Here is an 11,926-nt window from a genome sequence, read left to right as displayed (position 1 = left end):
ATACAAATGTTGTCAATTAGTATTTGTTAAATAATATATATCACAGGAAATAAGTAGAATATGTAGGCTACCTTAATAGATATTTTTAAAATGAGAACATTAATTGCTATTATGAAAAAAACTAAGAGAATAAAACCACGACTTGAACGATTTGAACTAGGCTTCCATCTGAGCTTTGCTACCCTGTCAAACTGTGCTACCCTAGTGTATATTTTAACGTAAAACTGCCAGAAAAAGACCCATATTCAAACATGCTTTCGGAAGGATGTTTGGAAAGCCTGAATCAATATATCAGCAAACAGTTTAGAGTTATTAGGGATTATAACCCATTTTTTTTTAATTGCTTACTTATTACTTTTATTATCAATTGTCATTTACGCATTTGTAATACTCAGGCCGATAATGGTAAGGGGTTTCCAATTGTTTAATGCACTCAAGAAGAACAGAAATGCGGCTTAAAGCCCATCCTGGACTGGACTGCTCTAAAGCTTCTGTAAAGCTGTTTAGTTTTGAGAAAGTCATTGGCCTCGAATACGTTACGTAAGCAACACATCTCCACACATTTGTGGAGATGTATTGGCAAACACCACTTTGCAGTGTATATATATATATATATATATATATATATATATATATATATATATATATATATATATATATATATATGTATGTATGTATGTATGTATGTATACACAGACACACACTGCAATGTGGGGTTTGCCAATATTATGCAGCCCTAGATGGTACAGGGTGCATGGGAAATCTGAAGGTTAGCATATGCACATTGTGGTGACTATGCTGAAAATGTAATTTGCAGCATTTATTATTTCAGTACAAGTGAGGGGGAATGAACATTGTCAAATATTGCTGTAGTTATCAAAATGCAATATGCCAATAAAAGAGGAAAAACAGCTGCATCATACATGCTTCTGAATTCTTTATTTTATTTAGCCTGTTCTGTAGTTGTATTCGGAAGCAGAATGCATTTTAAAAGTAACTTTCCCAACACTGATTATAGTCAATATTATGGGTGCTTTATTTAATTGTATAAGATATGAATATACTAGAAGATTCAAATTTAGTATTTGTTTTACAAAATTATTTAATCATTCTAGCTTGTACTAAAGGCAAATTGTTAAGATACTTAAACTAAGGATAGTTTGTATATAAATGTTTTCCACTGTTTCAGAAAACGGGTATATGGCATTATAATTCCTATTCAAATGTGAGTGCTTGGTTATTTTAAAAAAATATATTTGTAAATAATCTGACAATAATTAACATTTTTGTCCCCTGTCTTTGTGTATTTGTTTTCTGGGAATGACTTGTGGATCGACACTTCTATTGCTTCCTCAGTTGAAGGTATGTTTTATGTGAAGTGAAGTATTTTACTTTGATGATCTAAATGACTACTGTAGCTGTGTAGCTTTATGCAGAGGATTAATACCTTATCTTCACAGGATGACACTTACAACATCATCTTGTGGAAATTGACAAAGCTTTATTTGTGCAATGCATTTTCAAAACAAATGATTGAGTATTTTTTGCAGTGCTGATTGTTTAAACTCTAGTGTAGTGTAGGGTTTCAGCAGAAATTACACGTAAAACTGATGCTCAAGGGAATAACAAGTAGCTGGTATTGCAAAATCATAAAACACATGATGACTGGCTCATTGACTTCAGCTGCTGTGCTGCAATGGAAGAAGCAAGAAGACTTGGAGAGAAGGCTGCAGAAACAACTCAGAAGACACACACACACACTCAAATAGTTAAGCTAATAAACAGAATGATTCAGCTTATATGCAAAGTTAATATGTACTAACAATATTGTAGTCTGGTAAAACATATGTAAAACTACTGTTTGGTATTTTTTTCTAGGTGACCCCATAAGTGGTACTGCTTTAGATATTCAATATGCATACTGTATGATATGCTTCATGTATTTACCAGATTTTACAATTAATTTATTTGAGGCTGAAGGTGTCATTAATTTACAGCTGACCAGCTTGTAAAATTGTCCTCTCTGTATATGAATATAGACTTTAACATTGCTGAAGTGACTACACCGCAGAATTATTTTGTAATGTTTTGTTTCTAATGGTTTTGAAAACATGCAGATGCATTTTGTAGTAGGTTGATTTGCTGTTGTTTGAAAAAGGTTTAATTGACACAGTTTTTAATGTATTGAGGTCTTGAAATGGAAAAATTACCCTTTTTTTGTGGATATGTTGAATACAAATGAAAGTAACTATTTTTGCATATTGCTATTATTTGACGCTCAGTAAAATACAATGTTTTTCTCCCCTAGATGCCCCGTACCAAGGCTTCACGGCGCTCGTCGGCGGCGAAGGAGAGGATGGCGGTCCAGCGTGGTCGAGCTGCTGGCATGGCTGTGGTTCCGACTGACAGGGTTATGCCTTTACCCCTTGACAAAAAGGTCCTGACTGACTCTGTTCCTGTGAACCACAGCTCACCAGTTTTGGAGGCCACTGTTAAAAGTGACTCATCAGTGACTGACGGGGTTAGGCCTCATCCCCATACCCAAAAGGCTCTGACTGACGGGCTTATGCCTTTTGCCCATGAAAAAAAGGTCCAAAACTTGCCTTCTCCCATTGAGAAGCTGCACCAAATACAATGCAAAAACCCTGTCAAACTGCCTCTGGCTGAAAATGCGTATCAAACTGCCTATCAAACTGCCTCTGGCTCAAAATCTTACAAGCTAACTCTGCCAAAAAACTCTGATAAACCTGCCTCTGGCTCAAAATGTCCTGAAAATGTTGGTATAATCCAGACATCTTCATCTGTGTGTGTTCTGAGTCCCCAGAGATTGACCGTGAGTGGCTCCTTCAACCAGCAGCATCCACAGTTTGGTAGGAACAGTAACAAGCAATGTGTTGCTAATAGTGTTACAGCCATACTGATGTCTAAGTTGAAGAATGTGTTAACCTGGACTGCAACAGATGTGGATAATGTCCTCCTGAATGGCGACAAACTGTATAGCAGCATAAGAGATGCAGGCAGGATTCATGATGATTCAGGTTACTTGTTTATTAGAGACTTGCCCACGGAGTACACACTTAATGGTCACAGGTTTGCACTGAATTGCAGTGATGACATGTTTGTTGGACTGTTTGGTGTTACTGATTATGGAGAAATGGAGAATGTCTACATGTCACATGATGAAGCTATTGTAAGAGTGCTATCTCAGTTTGATGCTTGTCTATTTACAATAAAAGTGAATACATGTGCTATCATCAAACAAGATTCTTGGTATGCCATAATTGACTCGCATGCACGAAACACACACGGTGCACTGGATGGTACAGGTACAAGTTTACTAGCCTGTCATGCTAACTTGGAATCTGTTCTAGATCACATTACAATCCTGGGTTTGTCATTGCAAGCAGAAGGTGAGCCGTTTGAAGTAACTGGTGTTGTAGTGGTTTCAAATTACATGGGGCAGCAGACTTCTGAAGCACAAACGCAGGTAACTGAGGGTGTAAATGTGAGGAATGAACTGAAAGATGCTGCAGATAAAATGAACACTGTGAAAGACAGGGTAAGCAACAGGCTGCTCTATAGTGAAGCAGTAAAAGCTAAACATGATGTGTGCAAAATTCAACGTCTGAAAGCAAATAGTGAACCGCAGGTTACAGCAGAAAGGAAAGCTAAACATGTGACAAGTTCAGCCAATCAGGTTCTCACAAGTGACTCTGATGTCATGTTTATGAGCGAGACTCCAAGCGAAAGCTTTCAGTATGGTCCAATAACAGTGCAGCAACAAAAAAACCTGTGTCTGAAACTCAATGTTGTGTACAATGAATCTAGACAGAAGCAACTGTGTGAATTGACTTCAGTAGGAGAACCTTGTGAAACGCAGAGGATAACAGGGGATGGTAATTGCTTCTTTAGATGTCTGGCTTTTGCAATCACTGGGAGTGAAACAGAGCACTTAAAAATCAGACGTACTGTTGTGAGACACATGGAGAAAAATGAGGCTTGTTATGTTCGGCATCTCAGAGAAGGGTACTGCTCTCTTTCTGATTATATTAGGACCTCCAGAATAAAATATACTGGAACATGGGCCACAGAGGTTGAACTTCAAGCTGCTGCAGATCTACTTGAAGTAGATATTTTCACATACACTAACAGTAAATGGTTGAAGTTCAGTACACACTATGATTCAGGTGCTCGCAACCATCAACAGTCTGGAATTTATCTGAAACACTGTAATGAGTCACATTATGAAGTGGTAATGTGCATGAAAGTAAGTGACAGTGAGTGTTCTGGACTGTGTTCAGCCCGCTGTAGGAACCTACAACCTGAATCTGCATCAAGCCGTCGCAAACTTCAAAGTATGAAAAGACAGTATGAAACAAATGAACAAAACAAAGAGGACAAAGTTAGGAAAATTATGACAAAGTACCATGAAAATGAGGATTTCCGGAATTGTGTTAAAAAAAGAGCAGTTGAGCAATATTCATGCAGTGACCAATACAGGCGATGCAAAAAATCTGAAAGTGTCAAAAAATATTCTGAAAATGAAGATTACAGGAATCACCTTAAAAAAACAAGTAAACGTAAATATGCCACAGATCAGGAATACAGAGAGTACAAAAAACATTCAAGTGTAATGAAATACAATACGGACAAGGAACACCGAGAGCATGTCAAACAATTGAGTGTAATTAAGTACAATACAGATGACGAGCACAAAGAGCATGTCAAACAATTGAGTGTAATTAAGTACAATACAGATGACGAGCACAGAGAGCATGTCAAACAATTGAGTGTAATTAAGTACAATACAGATGATGAGCACAGAGAGCATGTCAAACAATTGAGTGTAATTAAGTACAATACAGATGACGAGCACAGAGAGCATGTCAAACAATTGAGTGTAATTAAGTACAATACAGATGACGAGCACAGAGAGCATGTCAAACAATTGAGTGTAATAAAGTACAATACAGATGACGAGCACAGAGAGCATGTCAAACAATTGAGTGTAATTAAGTACAATACAGATGACGAGCACAGAGCACATGTCAAACAGTTGAGTGTAATTAAGTACAATACAGATGACGAGCACAGAGCACATGTCAAACAGTTGAGTGTAATTAAGTACAATACAGATGACGAGCACAGAGAGCATGTCAAACAATTGAGTGTATTTAAGTACAATACAGATGACGAGCACAGAGAGCATGTCAAACAATTGAGTGTACTTAAGTACAATACAGATGACGAGCACAGAGAGCATGTCAAACAATTGAGTGTACTTAAGTACAATACAGATGACGAGCACAGAGAGCATGTCAAACAATTGAGTGTACTTAAGTACAATACAGATGACGAGCACAGAGAGCATGTAAAGCAGATTTCAATTTCAAAATACAAAACAGACAGCTCATTTGCCCAGGGTGTGAAAAACAGAAACATAGAAAGAAGACAAATTAATAAAAACAAAAGAAAAGAAACTGATTTTGTAATTACACAGTTCAAAAACAAAATAAGCACAGGTCCAGAATACGTGTGTGCAGTTTGTCACAGAGCTCTGTTCAAACACCAAGTCATACGATGTCGAAAACATGAATATTTGAAAAAAGATCCAGCAGTTGCATGTATAGCGGAAAGGTGCATCACTGAGGATTATTTGCATATTTGCAATGAGAGCTGTGATGTAGATTGTGCCATTAAAAGTAGCCCGGCTGGTTCTCTTTGGATTTGTTATACTTGTCACAGAAAGATTTGTAATGCAAAAATGCCAGAACAGAGTGTTGTGAATAATCTGTCACTAGATCCAGTCCCTCATGAATTGCAAACATTAAATTCATTGGAATGTCATTTGATTGCAATGCATATACCATTCATGAAGATTGTGCCGCTGCCAAAAGGATCACAGAGCTCTGTCGTAGGCCCAATAACCTGTGTGCCATCAAATGTAGCTGATGCAGCTGAGCTATTACCAAGATCAGAACATGCTGATCTCATGATCCGTGTGAAATTGAAAAGAAAGTTGACATACAAGGGACATTATAAGTATGAATTTGTTCACCCAGAGAAAATTCAAAATGCACTGATGTACCTCAAAAACCATAACAAATTCTACAGTGATGTTAAATTCAACAATGATTGGATTAATCCACTGAGCAACACTGCAGAAGCAGATGAGTGTGATGACCAAAGTGAACAAGCTGGTAATGAGGAACACACTGACCATACCAATGAGGATGAGAACATTGATGAAACTCTTCTTGACCGACAACAGCATGGCATGTTTATGGATACTTGTTTACAACCTGTTGATGTAGCACAAGAGGTTCTGGATCAGCATTTTGATGGAATCATGTCTGTAGCACCAGCAGAAGGAAATAATCCAGTCAGGCTATTAACTGATGAGTCAAACGAGGCCAAATGCTTCCCAGTTCTGTTCCCTAAAGGCACAGGAACTTTTCATGAGACAAGACCAGAAAGGCTGACATTATGTCAATATTTAAACTCAAGAATACTCAATGCAGATGGAAGATTTGCTAAAAACTTGGACTTTATCTTTTATGGCCAGTATTTGTCAGAACTAAATCAGGTTGTATCAAATGTATCAATCGCATTGAGAAAAGGACATTCCACACAGAAATCTGAAGTTACTTCAGAAATGTTGACAAACCATGAATCCTTACGACGCATTTTACATTTTGATGAAGGCTATAAATTCTTGAAACCTATCAGAGGTACGCCAGTGTTCTGGCAAAGCGTGCAGAAAGATTTGTTTGCAATGGTCAGACAACTAGGAATTCCAACCTGGTTTGCTTCGTTTTCCTCTGCTGACCTCCGGTGGCCAGAACTCATGCAAACAATCCTGAAACAAGAAGGAAAACATGCATCAGCTGATGAGCTTGATTGGTCAGAGAGATGTCACCTGCTGAAAAGTAACCCTGTGACTGCTGCTAGAATGTTTGACCATCGATTTCACTGTTTCCTAAAAGATGTCATCATGTCTGAAGCCAAACCGATTGGAGAGATCACTGATTTTTTCATGAGAGTTGAGTTCCAGAATCGTGGTTCACCTCACACTCATTGTCTTTTCTGGGTAAAAGATGCTCCACAGATAGACAGAGATGATGATGTGCGTGTTTGTCAGTTTATTAATCAGTATGTCACATGTGAATTGCCTTCAGATGAGGACAGAGAAATGCATGACATAGTGTCACAAGTTCAGATGCACAGCAAGAGACACTCAAAAACATGCAAAAAAAAGGGAACAACATGCAGATTTAACTTTCCACGTCCTCCAAGTAACAGAACATTTATTACACGATGTAAGACTGAGGAACATAAAAATGACAATAATGATGAAAATGAAAAAGCTAGCAAATCCACAAAGACGATGGAAGTAGAATTAGCAAGTACAATATTAAAAGGAGTCAGAAATGCTTTATTAAATACTGAGGCCACATTTGACTCTGTTGACTCTTTATTTGCTTCCCTTGATATAAATCAAGAAATCTTTGAAGCAGCATATCAAACAATGACCAAGAAAACCAGTGTTGTGTTGAAGAGGAAACCATGTGATGTTTGGGTGAATCAGTATAACACAGATCTTCTAAAAGCATGGAATGCAAATATGGACATACAGTTTGTAGTCGATGCATATTCCTGTATTGTTTATATAATCTCATACATATCAAAAGCAGAGAGAGAAATGGGGCTGTTGTTGTCACATGCACAAAAAGAAGCGTCAGAGCAAGGCAATCTTGATGCTAAACAAGCTATGCGCAAACTTGGCAGTGTTTTCTTGCATAATCGTGAAGTTTCAGCTCAAGAAAGTGTGTATCGTCTTACGAATATGAAATTAAAACAGGCATCTCGCAAAGTGCAATTTGTTCCAACTGGTGACACAATCAGAATGAGTCTTCCACTAAATGTCATACAGAGAAAAGCTCAGTGCAGCGATGATGACGGTGACAATATTTGGATGTACAGCATTTCTGACAGATATAAGAACAGACCTAAAAGCAAGGAATTTGAAGAAATGTGTTTGGCAAGGTTTGCATCAGAATATAGAATATTGTCTAAATCAGAGCATTCATCCAGTGACAGCATCAAACTTTTGAAAGGATCAGGATTTGCCAAGAAAAGGTCACGAACAGAAGCTGCTGTGATTCGATATGCCCGTTTCTCACCAACAAAAAATCCAGAGAAATATTATGAAAGCATTTTAGAGTTGTTTTTGCCTCACTACCTCAAATCACAACTAAAACCATCCACTTTCCAGACATATCAAGAGTTTTATGAAACTGGGTCTGTGAAATATTCTGATAATGAACTTGTCTCAGTGAAACTCACAGTAGACACAAATATGGCCATGTTTGAAAAAGAGAGTGACTCCATAGACAAAGCTCAGGAAGACCTAGATGCACATGGTCCAATGGAAGATGCATGGGCACAACTTTGTCCAGAGACTGAGCGTGAACGTTTAGAATGCATTGAGCAGAAACAGAAGGAAATTCCAGAAATAACTGAAAACAGTGACATCATACCTGACCTTTTTCCCAAGGAAATCTATTCATTACAGGATAATTCTCATAACATGCCAAAGGAAGAAGCTATGGCTTTACTACGTTCAATGAATGAGACACAGTCCCAGATATTTTATAAAATCCGACACTGGTGTTTACAAAAGGCACGTGGTGACACTCCAGAACCCTTTCATGTGTTTATATCAGGCCCTGGAGGTGTAGGGAAATCTATGCTGATTAAAGCAATACATTATGAAGCACATCGTATCCTATCTCGCTTATCAAATAATCCTGATGACACACGTGTGTTACTGACAGCTCCAACTGGTGTAAGTGCTTATAACATTAATGCTGCAACAATACATACTTCTTTAGCTATTGGTACAGATGTAAAGCTACCATATCAACCACTGGGAGATGAGAAAATTAATTCTCTGAGAACAAAGTTGGGAAACCTGGATATATTAATTATTGATGAAATTTCAATGGTTGATCACAAACTCCTTGCATATGTTCATGGCAGACTGAGGCAGATCAAACAAACTGGAGATTATTCACCTTTTGGAAAGGTTTCTATCATCGCAGTTGGAGACTTTTATCAGCTCAATCCAGTTAAGGGTAAAGCTTTATATGCTGATCATGTGGGAATGAATCTGTGGCAAGACCATTTTGCTTTGGCTGAGTTGAGTCAGATAATGAGACAGAAAGATGTGGAATTTGCACAGTTGCTCAATCGATTAAGGAAACGACAGAAGTCTCATCCATTGTTGGAAAAAGATATAAGTATGCTGAAACAGTGCGAAACTGGTGAAGAACACATGACTTCTAATTTGAATATTTATGCCACAAATAATGAAGTTGATGACCACAATAGAGAAATGCTTCACAAGACATGCAAAGATACCATAGTTATTCGAGCACAAGATTATGAGAGAGACCCGAAAACTGGACACTTTCAAAAAGTAAAGGGCCACCACAGCAATGTTTGCAAGACATGTCTTTCACGATCACTTCACATTGCAGTTAATGCAAGAGTCATGCTCCTTAAAAACATTGATGTTTCAGATGGACTTGTGAATGGTGCTTTTGGTACAGTTAGTGATATACATTTTAATCCTGGCGAAGATTTCCCATCAAAAGTATATGTGACATTTGACAATGAAAGAGCTGGTAGAGCCTTACGAGCAAAACGGCCATCCTTAAATCCAGAACTGGAAAAGGCTACACCAATTGAACCAGAAGAAGAGAGAGTCACAAGAAGTGGTGGCATACGACGACAGTTTCCCCTGAAATTATCTTGGGCTTGCACTATTCACAAAGTACAAGGTCTAACTGTGGATAAAGCTGTTGTGTCACTTAAAAAGATATTTGCACCTGGACAAGCATATGTGGCATTAAGTCGTGTGACTTCTCTGGAAGGTCTCATTATAGAAGATTTCAAGGAAACAGCTATTTATGCAAAACCTGATATAGAAAGTTTCATGCAAACTATGCCCGCATTTGTGGAGCCACTTAGAGAAACACATCTGTCATCATTATCATGTAAAGTACTTCTGCACAATGTTCAAGGGTTGTCATGTCACCTGGAAGACATAAAACAAGACAAAAGGTATATGGAAGCTGATATTATTTGCATGACAGAAACATGGATACAGTCAAGTCATAGTGAAAATGATCTACAAATAAGTGGATTTTCATTCTGCAACAGCCCAAGGTCTGTTTCATATGACAAAAGTGAGGAACTCTTTGCTAAGTTGAAAGAAAAAGAACATGGTGGTGTTGGTGTGTATTACAAAACACAGATCAACTGTAGTTTTGTTGATTTACCCTGTATGAACATAGAGTGCATGCAGTTTACTATTCCCCACCTGAACTCAACAGCTGCAATTGTGTATAGACCACCTTCATACAGTTTAAAAGCATTTGTTAACAAGCTGTCAAATGTAATCAGTGTCATTGACACGTTTGCAGGAGGAAAAATTATTATGGGTGACTTCAATGAAAACCTTTTTGTGTCCAATACAGTGAGTGAAATGATGCAGCATAATGGCTTCACTCAAATTGTAAAAGATGCAACCACTGAAAATGGCACTTTAATTGATCATATCTATATTAAAGACATTGCAATTGAGAGTATATGTGTTTCTGTAATGCCTACTTATTTCAGCTATCATGAATGTGTTGTATTAACTTGCTTGTATTAAAGGTGTATAATGGCAGCTATATGAAGATTCGTCCACCACCCGGGGGGGTGGGGGGTTGGTACAGGGGTATGACAAAATGCCGGACGGCCCCTGTGGGAAGTGGGTATAGGCTAGAGCTGAGGTGCCCTATTAACTGGTTTACAGCATACTGTATTTTTCGCACTATAAGGCGCACTTTCAACAAATATTTTCAGACTTAAGGTGCACCGGATTATAAGGTGCATTATGTGACACTGGTAAGAAACAGTGTCAAAAAAAACATGTTTTCCTTCTAATTCAGAACAGCTAACCTAACCAAACAAAACTAATTACAACAACAAAAAATCTGAAGAGTTAGACATTAAACAAGTGCTGAACGCTATTCTACACACATTTGAAAACTGTTTATGTGGGTGAGTAAAGCACTTCTATTTTGTTTTTACAGTAAGCTTAGATTTCCAGACTTTCCTCAGGAACCCTGAGTGTTCTATTAAACTCATGTAGCTTGTTTTAACATTGTAAAGGCTCTGGCTACAGGCCAATATACTCGCCTCTGAACGGGCAAAAAGCTAAATATTAGCGCAGTTAGCACCTAATGCTAATACTGCTGGATAACTAAACTGAAACTCCTGTATAATGCTGTATTCAGCAGAATGGCTTCACTGCTTCTAAATACTTGAATGGTAAAATTCATACATAAGGAGCACTGGATTTGTAAGTGCGCCTTATAGTGCGAAAAATATGGGACTTAATATTACTTTAATTATGTAGTTTGCCCTAAAACTTGCAGAGGGTTACTTGAACTCATCTGTAAAATCACACAAAATGTGTATATTGTTACAGGTACTGCGTCGATTTCTAAAAATCATTTGCTGCCAATCACTATAGGGCACCTCAGCTCTATTTTTTATTTTTATTCTTTTTTTTGAGACAGAGCTTTGTGCAAGATATATTTAATATTACAAATTATGCATGTCTTAAAATTGTATTTGTTTATAGTATGTAAATGTATGTTATGTAATATATATGCACTTGTTAAAAATCATCCAAGACCTCCAACATTACAGCAACAGTCACAAAGCTGTCCACTGACTCCAAGCACCAAAGATGACATCTATGCAGTTGCAGCATTCTTTATAAAAGGTAACTAGATATACATAGCCAACTCTCTGCATAGAAAGTCTTTTCTCATGACATTTAATAGTTCTCATACATATTTTCTTG

General features: G+C 37.6%; 1 protein-coding gene across 1 annotated transcript; it reads left to right on the top strand.

Annotated features, from left to right (window-relative positions):
• Window positions 1-1,248: 1,248 nt before the first annotated feature.
• Window positions 1,249-10,959, top strand: LOC111190306 (uncharacterized). The gene is made up of 3 exons (XM_049484015.1): window positions 1,249-1,362; window positions 2,309-3,326; window positions 5,190-10,959. Exons 1-3 carry the CDS (start codon window positions 1,321-1,323, stop codon window positions 10,721-10,723), a joined length of 6,594 nt encoding a protein of 2,197 aa, XP_049339972.1. The 5' UTR covers window positions 1,249-1,320; the 3' UTR covers window positions 10,724-10,959.
• Window positions 10,960-11,926: the final 967 nt, after the last annotated feature.

Source organism: Astyanax mexicanus, chromosome 10 (genome assembly GCF_023375975.1).
Source record: "Astyanax mexicanus isolate ESR-SI-001 chromosome 10, AstMex3_surface, whole genome shotgun sequence".
Lineage (NCBI taxonomy): Eukaryota > Metazoa > Chordata > Actinopteri > Characiformes > Acestrorhamphidae > Astyanax > Astyanax mexicanus.
Note: the sequence above shows the minus strand (reverse complement) of the source record. Positions and strands in the feature narration are given on the sequence as shown.